The sequence below is a fragment of the Podarcis vaucheri genome, assembly GCF_965113315.1.
Source record: "Podarcis vaucheri genome assembly, chromosome: 9".
Classification (NCBI taxonomy): Eukaryota; Metazoa; Chordata; class Lepidosauria; order Squamata; family Lacertidae; genus Podarcis; species Podarcis vaucheri.
Genome location: NC_138767.1, coordinates 56,285,646 through 56,305,741, shown reverse-complemented (window position 1 = coordinate 56,305,741; position 20,096 = coordinate 56,285,646). Strand labels below are relative to the sequence as shown.

The following is a 20,096-nucleotide window of genomic DNA, read 5'->3' as shown; positions in this document are numbered from 1 at the left end:
GTTTTGCCCTGTTTTATAGAAAAAAATCTGGAGTGAGCCAAGATTTCGGGTTGTATCCAATGTTATTCATACTGAAATTAATGGGCAGAACTTAATTGGATAATCAATTTTAGTTTGACTGGCCAGCTACTTTGATCATTGTTTTGTATTCTTTTTATATTGTTTTATGCTTTATTGTAGACCACCTTAATATTGCAGTATATAAAAGGCAATGTAAACACTTTTATTAAAATAAAATAAAAAGGACTTCATTCCTACATGGGCAACCTTTCAGGGGCAACGTGCCAGTACTGAACAAAACAAAACAGAAGTAGAAGTGGGCAGAACCATTGGTACAAAATGCTGCCTTCCAGCTGTGCAAAAGCCAAAGGTTTTTATGCACGCACCCACACCGCTCCATCAAGGCAAGCAAAGAGGCATTATCAAAGTCAAAAGTGTGTGTGTTACATGTTTTGCTTCTTCCTTTCACCCCCTAGGCTGTTCTGAATTTCCCAGATGAATCCGCAAGCATTTTAAAAGAGTCACGGTTTTTGCACAGTGGCGGGGATTCCTTAAGATCATTACAGTTCCTTGATGAAATTGAACATATGGTAGGCAAGCCTGTCCCTGGCCTCCTGGAAATTATTCTCAGTAGATCCATCGAAGAGGTCTACAGACATATCTTAAAAACAGTTTTCCCAAGTGAAAACCTGAAATTAAGCTGTAACAATGCTGTAAAAAGAAAGCCGAGTGAAAGCAGCAGAGAGGAGCCCAGTAAAAAGTATGTGCAGCTAAAACCTGAAAGATCCCCAGTAGTTGAATCAAATATTGCTGGATTTACTGCTGTGACCCGAGGAAACCGGTTGTTGTCTATGGGCGACCCCTTGAAGAACCACAGTAATACAGAGCAAGCAGGGGAGAGCGAAGTTTTGCCAAGTGTGCGGGATAAAACAATTGTTAGCAGCGCAAATATGGCAGAAGATGATTCTATACTAAACACTCCTGTACATGAGAATCTTGGGCAAACGGCTGAAAAGTTAATGTTGCATCTCAGATGGAAGTCAGACCTGAACAAATGTGTAGATGCATCTCCACTAGTTGTCACCGAAAAATTATCTGCCTTTGTGTATATTGGATCACATTCTCACATGATTCAAGCAATTGACCTATATTCAGGAAAAGTCAAGTGGGAGAGAAACCTTGCAGATCGCATTGAGTCGTCCGCCTGCGTATCTAGGTGCGGAAACTTTCTTGTTGTTGGTACGTATTTATTGCTTTTCTCTTTCCTTTGGCATTCTAAGCGAGGGGTGGCTAACCCTCAGCCTGCAGGTCTTACCTGCTCCCCCAAGCAATTTTGTTCCTTTTCTCCCTCAAGGCCTTAGCCAATTTGGCAGTGGCAGAAACAAAACAAGGAAAGGCATGGTGCTGGTTGATCATTTGATCAGCGGGGAGGGGGCAGTTACAAACAGATCAGGTCAGATGTCCTGTATATTTATGTACAAGGCCGTGGTGTGGCTATACCTACTTTTAGCTACACCCATCATTGGCCAAGAGTGAATAAGGTCCATGGGCCAAAAGAGTTTAGCCACTGCTCTTCTAATCAAAACTTACAGCAACTGAACAACTAGTGATTTTTTAAGACCGCTTCATAGTTCAGTAGCTGATTTAGTTCTTTTTTTATTCTAATAAATAAATGTGGGATGTTCCATGGGCTAGTAGTTTTCTCAGCGTATGAAAAGCAGTGCCCATCAATGGAGACCAGTTTATAAAGAATCCCACGGAAGTTTTGAATGGACTTCCTGTATTTGAATGAATGATAAGCATATAAGGACTTCAAAAATTCAGTATTTTTGTGGACAGTTAAATAATTCAGTGCCTATCCAAATATATCTGCTTTCTGTGGCTGTGATTATTTGCAGGATGTTATAATGGGTTGGTATATGTCCTCAGAAGGAGTGATGGAGAAACACACTGGACACTTGCGACTGAGGATGCTGTGAAAAGTTCTCCAGCTGTGGATCCTTCCACAGGAGTAGTCTTCATTGGATCTCATGACCGTCATGTATACGCTTTAGATATTTATGTAAGTAGTCATGAATGTTTGGCCAATAAGAAATAATGAAAATGCCTCCTATATCGATATAGCGCAAAGCAAGTCCCTTTGATTTTAGCGGAGCTTCTAGGTAATTTAGAATTGCAGTCTTAACGCAAGTTAGTAAAATGTAGCTCAAGCTCTGTAAGAAACTGAAAGCTACAAACCGTCAGCTGTTACGGGCTTTTAAAAATCCCAGTTCGTTAGACTTGCTTTAAATGTGGTCGGCTTATTTGCTGCTTACAACCCTAACACTGTAGCCATTTAAAGTTCTTACCACACCACTATTTCCATAATTGTTACCACTCAACAGAATCGGTATAGCATGCAACACCACCCCTTTTTAGCTGAACAGTTAGCAGTTATCTGCCTACTGCTGCTGAATGTGTCTAATGCTGTTTATGAGGTAGAACTGTGAACCCCATATTTTTGTTCTGAATAGTAATAATGAACTGGTTGCAACTTTGGGTATAATTATCATCCCAATTAAGCACAAAGATTCTGCCACAGTGGAACACATGATAACACTGTACCAGTTTGCAGAATTTTGAAACCGTGTATTGCACTTTAACATTTAGTTGAGCAATGGAATCATTAACTTGCATTTGTCTTTCTGTTATGCTGACAGAGGAAAGAGTGTGTCTGGAAATTACACTGTGAAGCTGGAGCTGTATTTTCCTCTCCTCACCTAAATCTGTTACCACATCACCTGTATATTGCTACACTTGGAGGGCTGCTGCTAGCTGTAAATCCAGTATGTAACTTTATTGCTGTTTATGGTCCAGATATAATGCAAATGGAGAATTAATAACTCAGGGTGGGGAGAGGTAATAGTAGATGCAACAGTAGCTTGGGAGACAGCGAGATGAGAGAAATAACCCAGAGGAGCCTCCATACTGTTTTGATAACGCATGTTGTGTTAGCATACACTCACCACAAGAAACACCATCACAAACAGAACTTCTTTGGGAATCAAAAAGCTACTTTTTTGTTTAATTCCATTGGCTCAGTTCAGAACCATTTCCCTTCTTGTATAGTTATGTGATTTATAAGGTGGTGACAAGTTTAACTGTGGCCAGTTTCTTCAGCAGCATATATTTCTAGTACAGGAGAACCATCCCTAATTGCTTAACTTGATTGATTGCATTGCCTTGTTTCAGTTGTATGTTCTTCCCATTTTATGGCAGAATATGTACCTTGGGGCCTGTGAAGTCGGGAAACACGTAGAGCTGTGCTAGTTCACTTGTTACTGCATTTGTCACTTATACCTCATACTGTTAGTGACATTACTTCTAATTCCAATCCATTTGGAATTTAAGTAATGAAGTCTCTTCGTTATAGGAGCAGTTACTCAGATGCTAAAGGAAAAACGTTCTCTCATTTTCCTAGTATCAGATACTTCTATGTCTTTGGCCAGCTGCGTCATTTTCCCATTAGCTGAAGCTCTAAAACAATGCATTTCACGCATGCATTTTCAGATTACGGGGAATGCAATCTGGAAGAGCTTTTGCGGAAAACCTATCTTCTCATCACCACATTGCAACAAGGACTTTGTATGTGTAGGATGTGTGGATGGAAATTTATATTGCTTTAGCCACTTTGGAGAAAAGGTAAGCATCTGTCTTTATTAACTCAATTCACTCCTTATAGCATCCATAACTGGCCCAAAGGAGCTTGTGCTATGTAAATCTGTTTTTCACAAGTTAAGAAGGAAGAAGAGTCACAATGGAGCAGAGAAAAGGTCTGTCTAGTCCAGCATCCTGTTTAACACAGGGGCCAGGCATGTCTGCTATTGCCTTCATGTCATTTTTGCTCCAAAATGCGTCACATTACTAAGGATTGGGAAGTTTTGGCCCACAAGCCAAATGTGGTCCACCAGTTACTTCCATAGAGCCCACAGCTGGTGCAGGTTATCACCACCGTTGGAGCAGGTTCAGACAAATTCCTCCTTCTGGCAGTGGAGCCCAGTAGCATTTCTAGCAGGAAGAACTTGATACAGTGGGGATCATTGGAATGCCCTTGAAAGCACAATGCAGGCTAGCTTATAGCCTGCCTGATATGCATCTCCAAAGGTCTTCTCAAGTGGGCTCCTGACTGAGGATGGAAGCCTTGGAAAGATGAGATCAGCTGGGGGACCTTGCTGGAAGCTGCTCCATACGTTTTCTTGAAATTTGATGTATGCAGTATCTTCCAGACTAGAGCTGGAAAATTCCAGGAGGTTAGTGAGACAGGACTTATCTTTGCAGAAGCCACGTGATTATTCAAAACCCACAGTGCAGTCATATACATGTCTACCCAGAGGCAAGTCCCATTGAGTTCAGTGGGGCCTTTTCCAGGTAAATCTGTATAGGATTGCACACCTGATAATGCTTTCTAGCAGTTTACTAGAGCTGATAGTGGTAACCTAACTGGATTATCATTTCAGTATCTTTCTAGTCCATAAGACTGTTCTGCTTTAATCTTTGATTTTAATACCTAAATATGTATTTATAAGCATAATTTATCTCAACATGTGCATTTTGATACTTCTTTGAGCCAAGGACTGTTATAACTTTGAGAAGTCTCTTTACATACATGTTGAGTTTGTAAGCGCCGTCTTCGCTGTTTCTAGTCAGTTCAACACTTCCATCTCACCCAAAGTCCTTGGGTCCACCTAGGATTTACTATAAGGTCAAGTCCCTAGTTCTTGGTTCCAAGACCAACTTGTTCTAGGACATCTAGAAATTTTGCCTTAGTCATATCTGGAACATGCATCTACCCAGTTTGTGTGAGTTATCCATAGCTACAGCATTTCTTCCTTGATTTTGCCGTCAAGATCACTCTGGGCATTGTGCTTAGTGGGGTGAGAGGATGACTCTACTACGATTTTATTTTATTTTTGTAGGGGGGGGGACTGGTTTTGCTATCAGCTGCAGTTCTTGGGAGTGATAGCACTTTTGAGTTTTTTAGTTGGACTCTTGTGACTTCATCTTCAAGCCCTAATTCACACATGCATGTACTTGGAGGTGCTTCACTTTAGGTTTCAGTTGAGGACTTGGCAGCTGAATATATGGAATATATGCAAATATGTATGAGGTGGTATGAAAGCTCTGTACTGCTTGAGCTGTGAATATCTTAATGAATGCATGTGGGTGAAATGAAAAAGGTGAGTCTGCTGGAATAGGCCTCAAATTGTATAATTTGTAAAGTTATTTGTGAGGAGGTACAAAGGTAGGCACTTATTTGTGGCAGCAGTTAAACATGTGGCTGACAGTAATAGAAATTTCAATAACTTATTTAATTTCTCGATATTGTCACGCAGGTATGGAAGTTTTCCAGCAATGGACCAATTTTTTCATCGCCATGTATTTCAGATTTTTCCAGCGATATATTTTTTGGATCCCATGACAACTTTACTTACTGCTGTAGTACAGAAGGTAATTTATTGTGGAAATTTGAAACAACATCAACTGTATATGCAATTCCATTTGTTTTCCATCATCATGCCTTACAAGGTGAAACACTTCTGGCAGTGGCATCCACAGATGGCAGAATATGGATCTTGAATGCCAAGACTGGCTTGGTAGAAGGTGAAGAGAAGCTTCCAGGAGAAGTGTTCTCATCTCCTGTTGTATGGGGAACAACGCTCATTGTAGGCTGTAGAAATAATTATATTTATTGCTTTGATTTATGTGGTTCTAAAACCAAATAAGGTGCCTAAAATTTCCCTTTTTGGATATTTTTAATTTTGCTTGTACAAAATAGGGCTGGGTGGTGTTAGGTTTTCAGCATCACGGTGTACCACCAGCCAAGCACTGTGATCTGACGATACACCATGATGTTGAAACAAGCCGCATTGGCCCCAGCCTGTGAGGTGTGGGGTAAAACTGCTGCAGCTCTCACCGGAGGAGCTGAGGAGCTTTCACCCCAGTGCCTCACGGGCAGGGACAATGCAACTTGTTTGCACTGCTCAGCGAGCCCAATGCCTGTGCCCTTCAACAGAGAAGTTTAAGGGAGGCACCCCACCTCTGGCTTAGGTGGGGGCTCTGTTACACTTGAGGAAGTCCAGCGAGCTACCTCTTTCTCCCAGGAGGTTGAGGCAACCCGTTCACCCCCCCAAGTGTAATGAAGCCCCAACCCCACCACTGGCTTGCTACACTTCCCCGCTGAGGGGTGGGCAGCCACACACCCCACAAGTTCAAAGGAACCATCTGCCTTTGCAGGCAGCAAGGGGGGAACAAATGTAGCTTGCTCCTCTGTCAGCAGTATGAGGGCCAGAGTGCAATGGCTGATTCACCCAGTGGTGAAACCTCTGCTGCAGCTCATTTCTCCCTCACCCGCTGGTGGCAGAGGGACCCAGCAGCGGCAGTTTCACCCGCAATATACTGCCAGGTGAAGCGGCCATTGTGGTCTGGCCCTGGGCAATGTTATCAATCAATACATTGCCCAGGCCTAGTACAAAATAGAAAACCTTGCCTTCAGTGCAAAATCATCTTAATTTAAACCCCAGCTTTACATTTACTTGTGTACTTTACATAAATCTATTTTAATAGCCATGGTCATCACTGGCTAATATATTAAAATGTACTGACCATGGCTGTGTTAGATGCCATACTATATTTTACCAGGGCACTTTAGAATGTGGAATAATTTTGATCCCCCCAAAAGGCAGCATATGATATTTAAGAAAAAGTCATTTGAAATTATGGATTTGCTATTACAAAGCATTTCGAAAACATGGCTTGAGCTTTTTATTTGAGAGCAGCATCAACCCCCAACAGTGATAGAAAAGTACTGAAAATTGCAGGAATGGATGAGCTGATAGGGTTCACTGTTTAACTTTTTATCATATATTGCAATACCGATATATGTGCGGGGATAAGTGTCCCACCAGCACAAGGATTGCTGCTTGCACAACAGGACTTCTTGCCTCTTCTTCCCCCGCACAGACACCTGCACCCTCTGTAAATCTGCTTGAGGGTTGAGGGAAGCACCAGAGGAGATTTAGGGGGAAGAGAGGGAAGCCCTGTTGCCAAACAGGAATCCTTGTGCTGGCAGGACACTTAGTGCTGCTTTGGCTCATTTCTGTAATGTGCAAATGACAAAATAGAAGTTTACATTTGTTCCAGAAAACAGGTACTGTATTTTTCGCTCTATAGGGCGCACCCGACCATAGGACGCACCTTGTCTTAGAGGGGGGAGAACAAGGAAAAAAAAATCTCCCCCTCTCTGCCCAGCGCCCCTTCAGCGAAGCGGCAGGAGGCGCTGCGCAGAGAGGGGGAGAATTTCCCCCCTCTAAAACAAGGTGTCGTTCAAGGTGCGTTCAGCTGCCTTCAGGAGGCTACCTTGGAAGCCTGGAGAGTGCGCACCGACCCCTCTCGCTCTCCAGGCTTCAGGTTCCTTTTGACCTGCTCTTTGGGGCTGGCGGGGGGAAGCCCACTGCCAGCCCCAAAGAGCAGGTCGGAGAGTAGCGGAAAGGCGCACAGCCTTCCCGTTGCTCCGCAAGCTTCTCGGGGCTGCCGGGGACCAGGGCTATGGCTTCTTTAGCCCCGCGCACGCTCTCCTGGCTGGTGAGGTGGCGCGCGGCTATGGCAATACCCCCACCTTGTGCAAAAGCCCACAGGAGCTGCGCGGCTCCTGTGGGCTTTTCTACAAGGAGGGAGAAGGGACTGACTGGCCGCGTCAGTCCCTTGTCCCTCCTGAGGAAAAGCACGCAAGAGCCGTGCAGAGCTTTTGGGGGCTTTTCCTGGCTGCCTCCCCCCCTGCATTCACTCCATAGGACGCATACACATTTCCCCTTCATTTTTGGAGGGGGAAAAGTGCGTCCTATAGAGCGAAAAATACAGTAGATGTTGAAAATCAAAGTGCTAATGTTGTGAAACAAAGCGCTCTTTCTATTACATGCTATAAGGATCATGCATAGCATACAGGACATTTTTAAAAAGGTGATATCTACCTCCATATAGGTGCTCTTAACAGTTATGGATGATTTTTTGAGTGAAGATCACAGGGAGGTATCTAATGTCATGGGAGCAGACAAGGCATGACTTTCCTTTCCTGTCTTCCTCATTGTAACTCTCCATGCCATCCTAATCTGCTTCTAAATTCTCCAAGCCCATAAAGCAGATTTTAGGGACACACCGGGGTGGGGGGATGGGGTGGGTGGATGGGGTGGGTAGGGAAAGTTCCATTTATGGCAGTACAACTCACTGTTTTCCCCCTGAATTATCACCAACAGGAACGAACTTCTTGTTAAACCTTTTCATGTATCCTTAAAAAAACAAGCAGCAATGAATAACCCATAAATGAGAACATAAATAAAAAGTACTTTCAAAGCTACATAAACACTTGTCTTTTTTTATTGAAATAGAACAAATTTTCCGTGATTAACCATTTACATTAAAATTTGACGATCAAAAACCAAAAAGAGAAATTGCACTAATATATCCCGTAGTCATAGATCATTTTACTTAGGTTTTATTGTTGGTAAAAACACATAATTAGATACCTATAGCAATTCAGGCTTTTCTTAGAAGATAAACCTGACATTTGTAACAAAAAGACAATGAATACGTACATCTTCTGATAACTTTCAGCAGATTATAATTTAATAGGAATTAAAATGACATTAGTATAAGAAACAATTGCACTTTAAAACATTTGAAAAATTAAAAAAGTACACAAAACAAAACCCCACAATTGTACATTTGTTCATAATTTTATACACCACTATATGAACAACAGAGGTTAAGCATCTGTAACCTCAGAAATAATATTTTGTTCCCAAACGTTAGTGATGCCCAACTCCTGTTGAAATCAATACAACAAAGTTTTCATAACTGGCTTAAGCCCTATTAATTTCAACAGAACTTGGATATGATTAACTTCCTGTAGCTTAAGTCTTTTGTATATAAGTTACTCCACCGCCACCAAAAGTTGAGACCATATTCTACATAGTGGTCAGAAATCAGTTTTTTAAGTGTTTTGAATAAATGTCATGTTGGTTCAGTAGAAAGGCTGTGACAGAGCTTAAGCAAAGTAACACTTCATTGGTATTTAGTGCAAAATTTTCAAGTTGACTTTTACATGAAATGAAAAGGTTGAAAATATAGGCTTCTAAAAAAGGTTTCCAAACCAATATTGTACATACCCCCAACTCTGATCCAGATACTGATTCATGAATGGAAATGGGTTTCCCCTTCCTATAAATGCAACAGAGTGCTGCTTTGGACACCCCCCTCCCCCATCAAATGACTGGGGAAATATCTGCAGGGGCAGCACACCTTGCAGTGTAACCAATACGCCGTCTGATAACCTGATCATGTGTAACGTAGTCTGAAGGGAAAGTGGGTTCCTCCCAGGTGTCCCTTACTGCCTACAGTATGCTCTGGGCTATCAATGCTGATGGTATTCCTGTTGAACACTTTAACAGCAGCAGGGGATACACAGCCTTCTGGTTTCCTTGGTTCTCTGGATCAGAGCCTCTGAATACTATTTTCGTACACTAGACCCCCTCATGCTTGAAAACACTTTGCTTCTGAAGCTTTTGAACTATTTACTTACTATACGCTCTATGCTAACAGTGTGTCTAGAATTATTTGGTAGGTCTTTCCCCCCCTTTTATCATGCAAGTAGCACCTTTCCCCCTAAAATTATTTTTCATCCCACCCAACTCTCCAGTTTTCAACCCCCACATTCACCTTTCCTGCTCTCCTATTCCCAAACATTCTTGGAAATGGATTTGAGGAAACAAAGTTGTAATTGCAGTTTATGCAATTCCAGGTTTAAGCACTATTAGATTAAGCGTGCTTTAAAAAAACATTTTCTGCCACCAGCAAGAGGCTTCTGCACCAATCAAGGCAGGCCTGTACTTTCTTTATATACAGGCTGTACTATGTGCTACTTATTCCCCATTCAGCAGGACCTCTTCCTGTTGTCAGCAGGTTACCTCTCTCTAAAATAAAGGAGGGTCACCAGTAAGTTTTGCATGAGATGGACATCCACAAACAGACTTTCCCCATCATGTCCCTGCTGGCCAGAAGGAGCCCCATCTGTGCTTGTATTACGTAGGTATTTGTGCCATGGGTTAAACAAAAAGCCTCAACATACCTGTTATATTGGTTGAAATCTTTGCTGCTTAAGTGGAAGCATATGAGCTGTTTTCAGTTCTTCTAGTAACTGGCTCTTTTATGAACTTGATTCCCACGAAATCCTAAAGGCTGCTTTTGCCTTAAACATTTGTAATAATCCTGAAATTGATGGGTTATTTAGAAACGCTTATGGTTTGAATTTAAATATGAAACCAAAAACAACACTGATAGCCCAATAACCACATGGACATCGCTTCGTATAGCAGCTACATAACTGCCAAAACCCCTTTGTGCTTGCAATTTTACAGAAACACAACTGACCTTTTGTTTCCTCTGTAGGATGCCTATTCATTAACAGCATCTGCTGCCTTTAAAAAATGTACTCTGGAGCAGAACTGCAGTTCTCAAAATGTTCCTTGGATTAATTATTGAGTTCTTCCATTATTCTGGCAAAACAAATGTGGTACTATGAGGGATCCTGTTGAATTAGCCATTAGTTAATCAAAATGCACCTTTGCCTCTTATAAACAAAAAAGGCTTAAAAAATATAACTAGTTTTAGGTGGAATAGTTAGAAGACCCCATTTGATGTAGAATCCACAAACCAGGCAAACTGAAGTTCTGTTTAAACCAGTTCATATCTACTGGAACAATCTGAATTCCATACCTTGTAGACCTATTTGGTGATCCTTGAATTTGAAGCAATTTTAAAAGTAACCATAAAAACACATCACTGTTTCCTCCACATTTTAGAGATAAAAAGATTTAAAGGGGAATAAGACTTACATGCAAATAAATTACACTTATCCCTGCAATGTTCTTTAGCCAGATTTACAATCTGAAGTCTGTTCTACGACTTCCTGTACCGAGTATCTAACAGCAACTACATATTTTTAAAACATGCCATTAACAAAAGTGCTGAAGTCATGTTCTGCCAGCGTAACATGCAGATATGCCGGCACAGATGTTGAAAATCAAAGTGCTAATTAAGTACAGAAAACAATTATTTTCCTGAGAATATGCAATCTAAGGTCCATAAGAATGAAGTCCAAACAGTCTAGTTCCTGCAGTTCAAAAATCCCCCATTTTCACAAAGCTGGAATCATGTCTCCTTTTGTTAATATTTTGGGTTCCTAATATGCAATCATTTAGGCATAGGGATAGTTACAGTACATGGCTAAGTGGGTTTTTGTATAATATTTAAATTATGTATAATTTGAAAGATTAGTGTTTGTGGTCGTCCTGCCTTCACATGTGCTTTTAATCCTATTTTTATCTGTGCCGTGCGACCAATCACTGAAAGATGGAGGTGTATAGCTTACTTCTGCACACAATGGCAGTGAAAATATTGTAATGGATTTTGCATGAGAGCTTCTGCATGGTTTGGAGAATCATTGCAGGAAAATGCATATTTGATGCCACCCTGTTTCAGCATGTTAATTATTTATATCTATTTCCAGTTAGAAGCAGCTGATAAAGGCATTTTTTGTCACAATTAAGCGTTTTAAAACAAAATACTGAATTTGTGAAAATATCTTGATGGGTTCTCATTACAGAAGAGCTAACTCCATTAATAGCTCCAAACTGAGAGACGCTACTATATTGCAAACTCTATGGTAGGACTGGGCGTATCGGTGCTTTCATCAGTCACAAGCTGAACTTAATTATTTTAAATTCATCCATAAATCATTTGCAACATTTAGAAAAGGTAATCATAGTATACTCTCTTTACTACTACTAAGGCAGGTCTTCCAGAATCCTGTAGAGATTTATAAATTTATCAGTAAATGGTATTACTTTCTCCATTCAAAAGTGGAAACAACATGAGCATTACATTCATTTTAGCAGCTTAAGTGGCTGGAATATCTGCTTTGCAGCAACATATAAAAGAAAACACAAATGGAAATCCATACCATCAGAGCCAAAATTCAGGAACATTTCGGCACTGATCCATAAAGTGATATGAACCCCTAACACATAACATCCATATGCTTTCAAGAGAGATGAAACTTGAGCTTTGTGCCTAAACCTCTATTCCATAGTCCCTAGATTTTCGATGCAAAAGATTCTAAAATGTAGGTGAAATCTGCAGTGAGCCAGGAAAAATGGGTAAAACTGTTAAAAATGTTCTTCATCCTTCAGGATATGCACTTATGTTTGTCCCAGTTGGTTCTGTCATGTGAAAATATAAATAAAGAGGAGAGAGCAATTAATAAACAACAGAAAAAGAGCAAAACCATTATCGTTTACTTAATGATTTGGGGACAGTCACTCCAGGCTTTTGCTTTCCGCTTGGCTAAGGCCAGCCAGGCAGGTTCTGTCGACACCGGATTCGCTTCTGGCGTGGAGAATCTCTTAGTGACTTCTTTAGTCAAGGGTGACGGTGGAAGAGAATCTGAGATCTCCACTGTTAATGAAGAAAAAGAAAAAGATCCATCACTGCAAAGTAAAATGGCAGAAACCTACCAGAAACACTGTCATGTGCATGTTCAGTGTGGCAGGAGAGCCATTTTAATAGGCAGGCAAGAAAGTTGGAGAGAGCAAAGATTTCACAGCAAAATTCAAATGCCTGCCCAAGATTGAACTGGAAAAAGGGAGATATACTTGAAGTGCATTCTTATTCCTTTTTAAAATAATTCATAACAGCCAGAGTTATAGGTGTTTCTGAGGAATAACCACTCCCTCCTCCATGGTGCCCTAGCTATGTGGGTTTCTTCCATTTTATAAAGTGTTCAGTGTTATCACTGGGGAAGGTAAACTGAGCCTGCCTCAATCTAGACTTTGTCTTTACTGTTGGTTAGTAAATTCTGACTCTTTAAGTGAAAACCAAGTCCTGAAAGAGGTGGATTTGCCCTGCCAGACTTTAAACTTTACTATGAATCAGCCGCATTTTGTTGGCTGAGAGAATGGCTGCTTCTTGAAAACACAGACATTTTGGACTTAGAAGGTTTTAACAATGTATTTGGGTGGCATGCATATTTGTGGTATGATAAGGTCAAAGCACATAAAGCATTAAAAAACCATATTGTCAGGAAAGCATTGTTTAATGTCTGGACAAGATATAAGTATCTACTTGAAAATAAAACTCCAAGGTGGCTGTCACCGATGGAAGCGAAGGCTCAGAAAAAGCTCAATATGGAGGCCAAATGGCCGAAATATTGGGAAATCCTAGAACAAGAGGGAGATAAATTGAAATTGCAGAGCTTTGAAAAACTAAAAAATAAAGTGTGAGATTGGCTTCATTATTATGAAATAATGGAGGCATACAATTCGGACAAGAAAATTGGTTTCCAGGTGGAAAAATCAAAACTGGAAACAGAACTGTTAGATCCTAAAGTTAGGAATTTGTCAAGAATGTATAACTTGCTGTTGAAATGGAATACTCCAGATGAAACAGTGAAATCTGTTATGATTAAATGGGCACAAGATGTTGGACATAACATTATGATGGCTGACTGGGAACAGTTATGGACCACAGATATGAAGTTTACAGCATGCAATGCCTTAAGAGAGAATATTATGAAAATGATATACAGGTGGTACATGACCCCAGTCAAGCTTGCAAAAATTTATCATTTGCCCGATAATAAATGTTGGAAATGCAAAGAAACTGAGGGTACATTCTTTCACCTTTGGTGGATGTGCCCAAGGATTAAGGCTTTCTGGGAGATGATCTATAATGAAATGAAAAAGGTATTTAAATATACCTTCCTGAAGAAACCAGAGGCCTTTCTCCTGGGCATAGTCGGCCAATTGGTGCCAAGGAAGGATAGAACTTTCTTTATGTATGCCACAACAGCAGGAATAATTCTTATTGCAAAGTACTGGAAGACACAAGATCTACCCACCCTGGAAGAATGGCAGATGAAGGTGATGGACTATATGGAACTGGCGGAAATGACTGGCAGAATCCGAGACCAGGGAGAAGAGTTGGTGGAGGAAGATTGGAAGAAATTTAAAGATTATCTACAGAAATACTGTAAAATTAATGAATGTTAGAACGATGTTGGAATGAAGCTAAGGGGTTTTTAGTAGTAATGCTACAAGGAGTATGTAAAAATGGACTGCTAACAGATGAGAATATACAGTTATTACATATTAAGACAAAGGTCTAAGATAAAAACAAAGAGGGAAAGGATTTGCTGAATTAACTTACTGAACTGGAATACAAAAAAGGGGAGGTGTGAGGAGGTCAGGGAAACAAGTGAATGAAAGACAAGACATGGAAAGATTGATTTGTTTTTAATTGTTTTTACTTTTTTGTATTTTGTATTTTCTTTCTTTTTTCTTCTTCTTTTTTTGTTCTTATTATTACTATTGTGACTTCTTTTTTTATTTTTGAAACTTTAATAAATATCTTATAAAAAAAGAAAAGAAAACCAAGTCCTTACTCGAAAAGGAAGGACTTTTGTGGCAGTTGAGAAGAAGTTCCATGTCTGTTGAGTCCTGTTTCAGGCTTCTCTTAAACTTTAGGAGGATTTGTGTAAGAAAATAAAAGATAACTGTTCAGATCTTCCTCGACTCAAGGGTAACATTAAGTCAAAGCAGAATCCAAGAATTTCAGCTTTTGGAACAATACCCGATGATCAAGCAGCCCTGCATTCAGAGCACATGCACCACCACACATATATACACTAACTAAAAAAATTGGTGCGTACCAGGGGATCAAGAGTTCCTTAAAGCAGTAGATTGCCACAAAAGCCTAAAATCGGGGAAAATAATTTTGAAACATTTCTCCATCACCTGTCCTTTGCATGGCCACAGCAATGCATAAAATTTAATTAATCTGAAGCTGCAGAAGCGGTCATCATTGGAAGCTGAATTTATAGCTGTGGACAGCATAAAGGGATTCGAACCATTCACCCTACTTTCTCATCTAAGTTTGTTGGGCACGAATTCTTTCAAAAAACATTATACTCCTAAGGAGAGGACTGCCTACCTTGCTGACATGCTATACTAATGAAAAGTTTCCTACTTATATTTGTTAATGGTTATTTTAGGGCTGGTATACTAAGTCAGTGTTGGAAACAAAATTCGTTAATTGGAGTTGGACTTATTCTCAAGGTACAGACATGACAAATCACAGGAGGACTTTTTTTGAATTGGGCAGGGACTGTGCAGGAAGGGGGAGTCGTGTATCTACCCAGGATGGAGAGAGACATTCATGATTAAATCATGCTTAAGACAAACTGTGGCAAATGTGACTTATGTTTTGATTTTGGCTAATGTTCCCCCCGAAGGTGGGAGAGAGAACCACGGGAAATGGAGACTTCATGTTACATGCCGTATATGATCAACTGTATCATTAGGAAGCAAGAACTGGGGTGGGGGGTGGATATTGTAAAAATATTTTTAAATGCTTTGGAAAATTGTTCACTGTACACTGGGACATCTCTTGAGATTGTGGAACCAAATCTTGCTCCTCAGGGAGCAGGTTTTCACCTATATTTGGATATTGTTGGCTGCCATTTTGAATTAAGATGGCAGACTGAACCTTTCAAAATTGCACTGAAATTTTTTGGTGCCTTAGAATTCCCATGCACTGCCAGATATACGGCAGTTAGTAAACAGTAAATAACACAAAACAGAATTTCCTTTTCTGAGGAACTTTACTTCCTGCACAGATTATCTCTCCGTTTCATCATCATCTCTTCAAAGACATCTGTAACCTTGAAAAACAAAACCTTTGGAAAGATACAGCATGCTTTTGGGAGAAACCATAATTAGTCTTGCATTTCTCTGACCTATTTTTTTACCAGTAGGAATTCTAAGCCCGCAGAATCTGACTCCTTTTGACTCTTTAACGTTTGAGAGATTGGTAGATTTCAAAAGCTTTTATAGCAGGGCTGAAATACCCTGTTTCCTCGCTGCACCCACTGAATGAGCTTTACATCCAAATACTCCAACATACGTTAGTTTTCAAACAATATTCTGAGCTTCGGGGGGTAATAAGTATATAATTCTAAGGATGCAAGTAGGGTGAGGCAGGTGGCTGGAAGAGAGGGGAGCGGAGAGAGGCACTGGTACTGGGTGACATCAGACGCCCTGCCTTCTCCCCATGTAAAAACAGCGCTGCCTCCAAGAGGCTGTTGTTTCTGAGAGGCATTTTCATCAGGACTAGGTCCCAAGGAGCCTGCTGGCCATCAGTCCGCATGGCTGTAACTCTTCAGTGCACTCCCCAAACCAGCCCCCATTGCATTGGTGCTGGAAAAGTGGCAATCTAAGACCAGCCTGCCAGGGATATGTGTGTGTGTGTGTGTGTGTGTGCGCGCGCTGTCAGCAAGGAAACACTAAAAGGGATTGGCTATTTGGGTTGTGTCTTTGGGACGTGGGTGGCGCTGTGGGTTAAACCACAGAGCCTAGGACTTGCCGATCAGAAGGTCGGCAGTTCGAATCCCCGCGACGGGGTGAGCTCCCGTTGCTCAGTCCCTGCTCCTGCCAACCTAGCAGTTTGAAAGCACATCAAAGTGCAAATAGATAAATAGGTACCGCTCCGGTGGGAAGGTAAACGGCGTGGGTGGGTGTGGGTGTGTGCTGTCAGCGAGGAAACAGCAAAAGGGATTGGCTATTTGGGTTGTGTCTTTGGGGTGTGATGAGGGCTCACCCCCTTTTATTGTTTTCTCAGGCACGTTTGCCCTTCTTGTCTTGGTTTTTTTTGTGTGTGTAGCATTTTATTTATAGCATGTACACCGAACAGACTCAAAACCTGACAAGTCATCAATGCAGCAAAAATGCAGAAATATTCACATTAACAATTCATCCACCCATCTTTACTCTGCATAAGCTGTGGCAACAAAAGGAGATACCAGGTTTCAGTTAAGCAGTCCCAACTTTCTGCATGTGGAAGCAATTTCTGCTCTTCCTCACAGAGGAAACTGAAGACGCACACACAAATTAATGATACAAGGAGCAATCTGCATGAGAAATCAGGTTTCCATGTCTGGATTGCTCCTACCTCAGGTGCAAGGAGTCGATGTGGAATGAGGGTGTGTGTGAGAACGCCATACATTCAGCTTGTGGAGTAGTCCGTTCTCTCCTTGATTTAGAGTTCCCTGGAAAAAACCGCAACCCTCCCAGATCTATCTCCCTTTTGGAAAGAACACAGAATCCCTCCTTCCTAACTTTTGCCACCCATCTTGAAACAGGAGCTAATTGGTTTCCCACAACGTTATTATCCTGAGAAAAGTTCTAAGCATTATAAGTTGTTGATATCAAAACCAACAGCCATGGTATCAGTTTTTAATGCCAGAGCTCAACCCTAGAATAGATGAGGGAAAGGCAGAAGAAAAGTGCTTCTTTTATCTCCTCCACAAAAATAAATGGTTTCCAAAGCTATGGCTCTATCATGTGAACAAGGCTTGCAATAGTAAATAATATGGTGTACATAAAATTTTACTCCCCCTTGCCACCCTTGTGTGTTACCCTACCATGAAATAAAATTCATTGCCCCTCTTGTTTCTAGCAGCTAATCAGCCTGCAGGTTTTAAAGGCACAGTTTAAGAGTCACACAAAAGAAGCAGTAATTAGGCAGTATAATCTAGGAATTTAATGGTTTCGGTGCGCTAGAGGGAACAACGTATTTATTATACTAGTGCATTATTCATTAGTATAACAGCTTTCTCAGCCATCTGCCAGCATTATATCCAGCCACGTACCTATCAAAGGCCATATTTTCAAGAGGAATTTGCTAATTCCAAAAGGAGAAAGGCAGAATTTCCCTTTTTTTCCAAACCACGAGCAGTATGCAGCCTATTCAAACCAAGCTGTAAAATCTGAATTCATCCAGTTTGTCGATAAATGGGTATTCAGCTCCACGGGCGTTGAGTAGAAATGGCAAGAAAACTAAGCACAATATTCATCCAACCTCCAGCTAGTCAAACACCGAGGCCAAAACTCCCACTAAGGCATATATTAGTAATTGGAGGTTAAGCTGAGTATGGTAAGATTTGCCTCCAGGTGACAAGATGAGAAAATGTGTGTGAATCAGAACAGGAGTTCTTCCAGGCTGTTGGTAACGTGCAACGTATGAGTAATCTAGGCATGCTAGTAATGAATAAATGGGTTTTTTTTGTGAGCTAGTTAGCTACGAGCACCCTCAGTGCTCAGGTCAGGTCAGCAAAGTTATGGAACTTGCTCCATTTGAAAGTGTTTGTTTTCTGAAGCACCAAGCCTCAAAAGCCCATGACACCATGCTGAAAAACAAGCCAGAAAATAAAATTTTCTCTTCAAATATAGTATGGGGGAGTGAAGGACATAGCATGAGTCAACAGGGGAGCCATTCAGAGACCACAAAAACGTCAAGGTTGTCAATAACGTCAATAGCTGTGACAAAAAAACAACATACCTGTCACAGATGTAGGAAGAGTGTTGGATTTTTTAAGCTGTTCTCTGCGTTCAAACCTTGAGAGGGGAGTCTCAGCTTTCTTCTCTGCCTGGGCTGTGGGTCTAGGCAATGTACTAGTTCTGCTGCTGCTGCTGCTTTTAGTATCTGTCTGATTGCTGATACTGGCCTAGCGCAAAGAACAACAACAAAAACCACATTACAATGGTACCTCGGGTTACATACGCTTCAGGTTACGTACGCTTCAGGTTACAGACTCCGCTAACCCAGAAATAGTACCTCGGGTTAAGAACTTTGCTTCACGATGAGAAGCAATGATGATGGCGCGGCAGCAGCAGGAGGCCCCATTAGCTAAAGTGGTGCCTCAGGTTAAGAACAGTTTCAGGTTAAGAACGGACCTCCGGAACGAATTAAGTACTTAACCTGAGGTACCACTGTACAATTTTAATATTTCATTATAACATATTTACAGTGCAATCTTATACACTTGTAGCCCCACTGAGTTCAGACTACCACATAAGTGGGTTATAAGACTGCAGCTTTGGTAGTTTGGATTTGATATCCCGCTTTATCACTACCCAAAGGAGTCTCAAAGCGGCTAACATTCTGCTTTCCCTTCCTCCCCCACAACAAACACTCTGTGAGGTGAGTGAGGCTGAGAGACTTCAGAGAAGTGTGACTAGCCCAAGGTCACCCAGCAGCTGCAGGTGGAAGAGCGGGGAATCGGACCTGGTTCACCAGATTACGGGTCCACCGCTCTTAACCACTATACCACACTGGCTCTCATAGATTACCACTGGTAATCATAGAATTGCAGCCTAGATGAATTAGCACTCACCTAGGAATAAGCCCCAGACCAGGGGTACACAACCTAAGGCCCAGGGGCAGGATGCGGCCCAATCACCTCAATCCGGCCCGCCAACGGTCCGGGAATCAGCATGCTTTTACATGAGTAGAATGTGTCCTTTTATTTAAAATGCATCTCTGGGTTATTTGTGGGGCATAGGAATTCATTCAATTTTCCCCAAAAATATCGTCCGGCCCACTACATGGTCTAAGGGACGGTGGACCGGCCCACAGCTGAAAATGGTTGCTGACCCCTGCCCCAGACTGACAAGCAAATGAACCCATAATGCGACAATCTCATTTCCTCCAATTTTCTCATTTGTCCAATTGTATGTTTTGTTCTCCATGTTTCCACATTAGTTTGTGTGTTTTTTTCTTTCTTTTTTTAAAAAAAAACCTCATGAAAATTCATCAGCCTTCTAGTGTGAATTTCTCCTAAAATACATACTTTTGCAAGGCAGTTTCATGTTATATAGAAATGTATGCTATATGCACCCCCCAAAATGTATATAATTTCACTAATATGCATTCCCCAAGCATACTTAATCCCCAATAGGATGCATTTCTGTCCACATCACATGGCATTGCCAAATTCATAGAAGTGGCAAATTTCAAAAAGTGAAAACAAAGTCGGCTTGCCTTGCCAGGTGTACCAAATTGAATTGTTCCCTCATATCTCTGCTTCTGAGTAAACAGCATAGATTGCATTGCTATTTACATGCTTCATTGCGGCATTCACATGGTTAGTGTCAGACTATGACCTGGGAGAC

General features: G+C 41.2%; 2 protein-coding genes across 14 annotated transcripts in view; one reads left to right on the top strand and one right to left on the bottom strand.

Annotated features, from left to right (window-relative positions):
- Nucleotides 1-16,176, top strand: part of AASDH (aminoadipate-semialdehyde dehydrogenase) — a 30,647-nt gene extending 14,471 nt beyond the window's left edge. For 7 of the 10 annotated variants that reach the window (XM_082238091.1, XM_082238095.1, XM_082238088.1 and 4 more), the window contains 5 exons: nt 477-1,239; nt 1,899-2,062; nt 2,700-2,825; nt 3,550-3,681; nt 5,373-6,562. In XM_082238091.1, the coding sequence (XP_082094217.1) occupies nt 477-1,239; nt 1,899-2,062; nt 2,700-2,825; nt 3,550-3,681; nt 5,373-5,762 (1,575 nt within the window). In that variant the 3' untranslated portion in view covers nt 5,763-6,562. Of the gene's footprint in view, nt 1-476; nt 1,240-1,898; nt 2,063-2,699; nt 2,826-3,549; nt 3,682-5,372; nt 6,563-15,203 lie in introns of those variants that run through there. The other 3 variants (XM_082238093.1, XM_082238094.1, XR_014223510.1) reach the window with 3 other exon arrangements.
- CRACD (capping protein inhibiting regulator of actin dynamics) overlaps nt 8,376-20,096 on the bottom strand; it is a 118,056-nt gene continuing 106,335 nt past the window's right edge. For all 4 annotated transcript variants that reach the window (XM_082238011.1, XM_082238012.1, XM_082238013.1 and 1 more), the window contains 2 exons: nt 18,484-18,649; nt 8,376-12,546 (listed from right to left, as the gene is read on the bottom strand). In XM_082238011.1, coding sequence (XP_082094137.1) covers nt 12,386-12,546; nt 18,484-18,649 — 327 coding nt within the window. In that variant the 3' untranslated portion in view covers nt 8,376-12,385. The remainder of the gene's footprint in view (nt 12,547-18,483; nt 18,650-20,096) is intronic.